Raw genomic sequence first — 7,109 nt, forward strand, 5'->3', positions numbered from 1 at the left:
AGTCTGGGCGACAGAGTGAGACTCCAACTCAAAACAAACAAACAAACAAACAAAAAAAGAGATCCAAGTCAGGCTCAGTGGCTCAAGCCTGTAATCTCAGCACTTTGGGAGCATGAGGCGAGAGGATTGCCTGAGCTCAGGGGTTCAAGAGCAGCCTGGGCAACTTGGTGAGACCTCTATCTTTACAATAAATATTAAAAAACTAACTGGGTGTGGTGGCACACCACAGCACTTGTCATGGAATTAAAGGCTGCAGTGAGCTCTAATGTTGGAAGTATCGCCTGAGCCCAGCAGGTCAAGGCTGCGGTGGCCGTGACAATGCCACTGGACTCCAGCCTGGGCAGCAGAGTGAGACATCAACTCAAAAAACAAATCCAAACTGGAACTTTTTTCAATCCAGAGATAAACACACGAAGATGCAATTTTGCGCCTTGGAGTTGATCCACATGGGGAATTGAGAGTGACAGCACTGGCTCAGAGACCTTTAATCCCCACCCCCACCCATCCCACCTCGTTCCTTCTCACTCAGACAAAAGCCCAGTGGAGCCTGGGCCCCAGCCAGGACCAAGGGGTGTCATGGAGAATGATGCCACACTACGTCCCCAGCTATCCCCCTCCGCCTGGCCATGGCCTGAAGCCCAGCCCGTGGGCCCCTCCGCCACCTCCCAAGCCCTCTGGGCCTAGTACCTGGATGAATGTGGGTCCGCAGTGGACATGCTCTTGGCCCAGCCTCGACCTCAGCACCGGACACTTCATTATGTAGCGATCACTGCGGTCCAGTCTCGTCACCCCTTTCTGAAATATCCTGATTTCCAGCCTGTAATTTGCTTTCTGGAAGTACAGAAGAATTCATGTGTGCAAATGAAAGAGGAACATACGGTGAACGGGCCACAATTACAGGTGAGTGAGCGTTCACAGCAAACGTGCCAACACAAACCGCCAGGAAGAGGGCTGGGCAGTGAGACCAGGGCCAGCAGCGACACCGAGCCTGGGGCCGGCTTCTGGGTTCTCGTGGCTCCGCCCCCACCAGGAAAGCCCTTGGGGCTGGGGGGGCTATTTGTGGATTTTGGGAAGGTCTGGGAGGACAGAACAAGACCTTGCACCTGGTGCACAGCTTGTCTCCGTTGACGTCTACAGATGTCTCATGAGGTTGGCTTTCTTACTCTCATTTCACAGATAGAGCAGTTGAGGCTTAGAGGAGGTAAGCGACTAGACTAAAGGCATGTGGCTCCTTCTGGGACTAGACGCAAGATTTGGCTCGTTTCAGGACAAGACATCAAATCAATGGGCCATCAGACCCACAGGGACCAACTGGGCTGGCCACATTCAGCCACACAGGAAGTCCCCAAGCCAAAACTTTGGGGTGGGGCCTCGAGGGGTCTGTCAAAGAAGAGGGTGATGACAGAGAGGAAAGGAAAGAGGAGGAGGAGGAGGGTTCCTGAAACCCCTGCCCCCACTACAGACCAGGACCCGCCTCAGGGAGCACTGTGGGCTGAGCCAAGGAGAGGAGGCCAGAGAAATGAAGTGCATGGAGGTGAGGAGAGGACAAGAAAAGGAAAATTGAGCGGCCCCGTGGGGCAGTGTGCCCCCTTTCTGGAACCTGGGAGCAGAAAGTGGCAGCAAGAGTGCCCAGTGCTCCTCACCCTCCTGCCCTCCTAGGAAGCACGCCCCCTGCCTCCCTCTAGCTGGCACAATCCCCCTGCAACCTCAGCTCCCAACCTGCCTTGTCTAGGCAGGGTCCAGGTTGGATGAGGCCTGAAGCTCATGCAATTTGCAAGAGGGCCCCTTAAGAAAATGAATACAGGCCAGGTGCGGTGGTTCGCGCCTTTAATCCCAGCACTTTGGGAGGCCAAGGAAGGAGGATCCCTTGAGCCCAGGAGTTTGAGACCAGTCTGGGCAACATAGTGAGGCCTCGTCTCTACAGAAAAAAATCAGAAAAGCTAGCCGGGCGTGGTGACACATGCCTCTAGTCCCAGCTACTCGGGAGGCCAATGTGGAAAGATCACCTGAGCCCAGGAGTTGGAGGTTGTGGTGAGCTGTGAGCATGCCACTACACTCCAATCTGAGTGACAAAGTGAGACTCCAACTCAAATATATATATATATATGTATTTATAAAATTATCTCACTTTTGCAAATTGTAGTCTTATGGTCTTTTGTGCGCATGAGGGGCCTCGGCAGCTCCTCAGCACCATTTAGTCACTTCATTAAGCACTTATTGAGCATCTACTGTGTGCCCAGGCCCTGGGGCAAGACTGTGGGTGTGGGTCACCCACCAGTGACTCCAAGTCTAGCAGGAGATGGCTGTGTGAGCAGATCACTGTGTGAGCAAATCAGGGTGGCAGGCGCAAGGACAGAAGAAGGTTCACTGCACCAGGGAGTGATTATCAGGAAGACTGCCTGGAGGCAGCGACTCAGAGTTGGGTTAATGCGGCTAGTGGCGTTTTGATACCAGTGAAGGTAGTGCCCTCTGTCCCCTCAGCTCAGCTTCTAGGGAGAAATAACAGTGAGGTGTCTCCTTACTTGATGTCTGCGCTCAAGCCTAATCCCTTACGTCTCCCTAAGAAGAATCCAAACCCACCTCCTTCTGCACAAAGCAGGCTGAGTATTGAGCTCGAAAAATGAAGGCGCCATCCAGGGCCGGATGCAGGAAGTAGCCGCATTTAGCAAGAAATGAATCCAGGGGGTCGGTGGCCCCCCAGGTGCCTAGGATGAGGAAGGACAGAAATGAGAGCTGAGCCTGCTGAGGCCACTTCTCTGGTGAGGTCAGAAAAATCAGACACCCACAGACGGCCTTTTCTGGAAACTCTTACCCAAAGGGGATGAAAAGGGCAGTACTTTACAAGTACTTTAAAAGCCTGGAAGCCAGGCGCGGTGGCTCACACCTGTAACCCCAGCACTTTGGGAGGTGGAGGAAAGAGGATTGCCTGAGCCTAAGGGTTCGACCCTGGCAAGGAATTTAAGACCAGCCTGGGCAACAATATAGTGAGACCCCCTTCCCCACCTTTGAGAGGTGATTCGTGTCTGTCGTCCTAGCTATTCAGGAGGCTGAGCTGGGAGGATCCCTTGAGCCCAGGAGTTTGAGGCTGTAGTGAGCCACGATCGTGCCACTGCACTCCAGTCTGGGGACAGAGTGAGAGCCTGCCTCAAAATAATATAAAGCCTGAACCCGTGGATTGCCCTAGCCCGCGGGTTCGAGACCCGCCTGGGCAACTTGGCGAGACCTCATCTATACAATAAAATCAAAAAAATTAGCCGGGCATGGCAGCGCACGCCTGTAGTTCCAGCTACTTGGAAGGCTGAGGCGGAAGGGTCCCCGGAGCCCAGCAGGTCGAGGCTGCAGTGGCAGGGACCGGCCACTGCACTCCAGTCTGGGGGACAGAGTGAGACTCCAACTCAAAAAATAATAATAATAATAATAGCATAAACATATCTCTCCAGGATCCGCCCATCTGCCCGCTCCGGTCACTGGCCTGGCTTTCCGAGGCCGCCTCCTCTCCCATCTCCTGCCTTTCTCCCTCGTCCCTATTGTCCAGATTCCATGCAGCAGCCAGCAGGATCCTGTTCAAAACCTAGTAGTGTCATGTCCCTCTTCTGTCCCAACCTGTCCATTTTTTACTCAGCGGAAAAGCCAAAGTCCCTCCCCTGCCGCCGTCTTCCTCTCCCACGCCTCTTCACCTCCATCCCTCTGCTGCAGCCATACTGGCCCTTTCCTCTTTCTCAAGCATTCCAGGCACACTCTTGCCTCAGGGACTTTGCACTGGCCGTGCCCTCTGCCTGGAACTCTCTTCTCCTAGGTATATGCAAGGGTCACTCTCCTGCCTCCTCCAAGTCCTCGTGCAGACACCATCTTCTCAATGAAGCCCACCTTGACCACCCTCTTAACACTGCTCTCCACTTCATTTTTTTCTTTTTCTTTCCTTTTTTTTTTTGAGTAGGGATTTCATTGTGTCACCCAGGCTAGAGTTCAGAGGCACAATCACAGCTCATTGCAGCCTCAACCTTCTGGACTCATGGCGCTCCTTCCACCTCAGCCTCCCGAGTGCACTACAGGTGCACACCCCCACGCCTGGCTAGTATTTTAAATTTTTTTGTAGAGATGAAGTCTCATTATGCTGTCCAGGCTGATCTTGAGCTCCTGGCCTAAAGTGATCCTCCCACCTCGGGAGTGCTGGGATTGCAGGTGCTAGCCACCTCATCCCGCCTCCTACTTCCTTTTCTGGGAACTCATTGCCTTTCAACTTCCTGTCTCTTTGACCTCCAGAACCAGAAGAAGAATTCCAAGGGCTCCCCTTGCAGTGCCCAAGATGGAGAGCACAGAGGGAAGTTGGCTATTTGCACATCTCTATTCTCTTGTTCCCTCCAGAAGGTTCCAGAAGATTCTAGGTAATCTAGAAAGGTGGCCCTACCTTTTCCCCACTTTTTCTATTGGCAAGCTTGTATGTTTTGTTTGTCACTGCATTCCTGGAGTCTTGAGCTGTGCCTGGCGCACAGAGGGTTCTCAATTAATGTTTGTGGAATGAACAAAAGATAAGGAGGTCTATCCCTGGGTAGAGGGATTCTGGGCCAGTTTTTTTTTTTTTTTGAGTCTCTCACTCTGTTGCCCAGGCTGGAGTAGAGTGGCACGAACGCTCATGGCCATCGCAGCCTCGACTTGCTGGGCTCAGGTGATCCTTCCGCCTCAGTCTTCCAAGCAGCTAGAACTACAGGTATGAGCCACCATGCCCGGCTAATTTTTTGATTTATTGTAGAGATGAGGTCTCACCAAGTTGCCCAGGCTGGTCTCGAACTCCTGGGCTCAGATAATCCTCTCACCTCGGCCTCCCAAAGTGCTGGGATTATAGACATGAGCCACCACACCTGGCCTCTGGGCCGTTTTTATTATCTCCTTTGGATTTCTGCTGGTTTCCATAATTATTTGTATTGCTTTTGCCATGATTGTTTAAAAAGTGTATTTAAAGGCTCGCAGTTCCATTTTCAAATACTTGACTCCGTTGTGCATTTGACGGGAGATGAATGTGCTACTTCAGAAAACAGCCCCAGCAGCCTGCAGCCAGGGACTCTCTGGTGACTTGCTTTCCTTTCAAAAGCACGCGGCTTCACGGCTATCTTTAGCAAGAGATCAAGGCCGAGCCTCTGGCAGAGGAAGGCTCTGGAAGGTAGATCGCTGGGGAAATAAAGTATCTGAGCTGGGATGTGCAAATTGACCTGGGTCGTTTTAGTTTTGCATTCACGTTTGCACTCTGTAAATATTTGCCTGGCACCCCGCTGCTTACACCTGCTTGCTGTCCCCTCAAGTTTATGGAAGGCAGCAGGCATCGTCATTTCTCCATCCCCACCTGGCACTGCTGCATGAAATGAAAACTCTCCCTCAGAAGCCACAGGTGTCCCTGACAGCGCCTAAAACTAATGGCCTGTGGCTGGCCGCTGTGACTAATTCTCTGATTATTGACTTTATGATTTTACGCTTAAAACTTCTTTATAATAACACACAGAAATGTTTAATGGGCTCTATCCAGAGCCATAAAAATTACTTATTGAACAAGCGTTTTAAAACTATTAATCTATTGTTTTCCATTAATAATGGCTCTCCAAAGAACAGGCGACAGCTTAATGTATCCACGGCATTTCTCCTGGAAAAGTGGCCTTTTAATACACAAATGCCGCTCCTGAGGCGTCTCAGGTTGGCCGGTCATCGGGCAGTGGACCCTCCCAGGACAGATTTAGGCCACACCAGTCCCAGAAGGTGCTGTAAGAATTTCCAGAATGAACAGGATTCCTGGGAGGTTCTCCTAGACTCCGGAAGAGATCAGAAAGCCTCTCTCCTCAATTTCTCTCTTTCTGTGCAAAAGAAAGGAGGAATTCTGAGGGTTTGCCCTGCAACCCTCAAGATGGAGAATGCAGACGCGAGATACTATTTGCACATCTCTCTACTCTTGTTCCCTCCAGAAGGTTCCAGAAGGCTCCCAGTAATCACCTGGAGCCCCCTTTCCCGCTTTTTGTGTTGTCAAGCTCATGGAAGAAAGTCTTTTGAAAGTGGAACTTTAGGTGGGCTCTTCCCCACGAGCGTGCGATGGCTTCCCATCTCAAGTGTGGAAGATTCGCTCCTTAGTCTCACTCCACTTCTTTATCTGGGAGATTTCGGTTTGGGGGCATATCAGCACCTCGTGGGCACGTCCACCAGAGCCTCAGGCCATTTGTTCATTCAACCAGTATTTACTGTGAATCTTTTATCTCGTACTGAGCACCAGACAGTGTCCTCAGCCCTGAAGATCCAGCTATATGCAAGAAACATGCACTGGACCCTGACAGAGCTGCTTCTGACGGAAGAGGGACACAGACGACAAGCATGGGGACAACAGGGGAGCGTCTGAAGCAGTGATGAGTGCTGAGGCTGTGACTGGGGATGGGGGCTCGGGACTACTTTCAAGAGTCAAGATCCATGGGGGAGGTGGCCCTCAGCGGAGACTTGAGTGACAGGAAAGAACTGGTGTGAGAAACAGGAGAAGGGCATTCCAGGCAAGGGACAAGGCGAGGCAAGACCGGGGGCGAGGGACATGTGGGGCCTTTCCCTTAGCAAAGGCCCCATCCAGCCAACAGCTTTCCCTTACCTGGCAAGTGCAGGATTCTGCCCAGCCACTGCCTCAAGCCCTCCACGTGGCTCCTGGGGACCCACAGGGTCATGTAGTCTGAGAAGCACTCAACCTCGTCTGTTAAAAAGGAAGATACTTCTGAGAAGGAATGAAGGAGGGAGGGAAGGAAGGAAAAAAGGAGGGGGAAAGAGAGGGAGGGAGGGAGGATGGACTTCTCTCAGCTCTGAGTCAATTGAATAGTTAGGAAAAGGCACATAGGAGTCATATTGTCTTAATTGAGGCAACCCTGTACTCCACAGAGAGGTCACAGTTCACAGAACATCCAAGAAGAAAGAAACTTTGTGTGAGGTTTCTCCAATTCTAGCGTGCCTACAGATCGTCTGGGCACTCGTTAAAATACAGATTCTGGCCGGGCTTGGTGGCTCAGCCTGTAATCCCGCACCTTGGGAGGCCGAGGTGAGTGGATTGCCTGAGCCCGTGGGTTCGAGACCCGTCTGGGCAACTTGACGAGACCTCA

At 51.9% G+C, this 7,109-nt stretch overlaps 1 protein-coding gene across 1 annotated transcript in view; it reads right to left on the bottom strand.

Annotated features, from left to right (window-relative positions):
• The window catches only part of CUNH1orf127 (chromosome unknown C1orf127 homolog), a 28,691-nt gene that overhangs the window by 15,534 nt on the left and 6,048 nt on the right, over positions 1 to 7,109 (bottom strand). Inside the window, exons 2-4 of the mRNA XM_008050856.1 lie at positions 6,611 to 6,730; positions 2,581 to 2,705; positions 688 to 831 (exon numbers count right to left, since the gene is read on the bottom strand). Coding sequence (XP_008049047.1) covers positions 688 to 831; positions 2,581 to 2,705; positions 6,611 to 6,683 — 342 coding nt within the window. The 5' untranslated portion in view covers positions 6,684 to 6,730. The remainder of the gene's footprint in view (positions 1 to 687; positions 832 to 2,580; positions 2,706 to 6,610; positions 6,731 to 7,109) is intronic.

This window comes from Carlito syrichta, unplaced genomic scaffold, assembly GCF_000164805.1.
Source record: "Carlito syrichta isolate Samal-C Ts95f unplaced genomic scaffold, Tarsius_syrichta-2.0.1 Scaffold153889, whole genome shotgun sequence".
Lineage (NCBI taxonomy): Eukaryota > Metazoa > Chordata > Mammalia > Primates > Tarsiidae > Carlito > Carlito syrichta.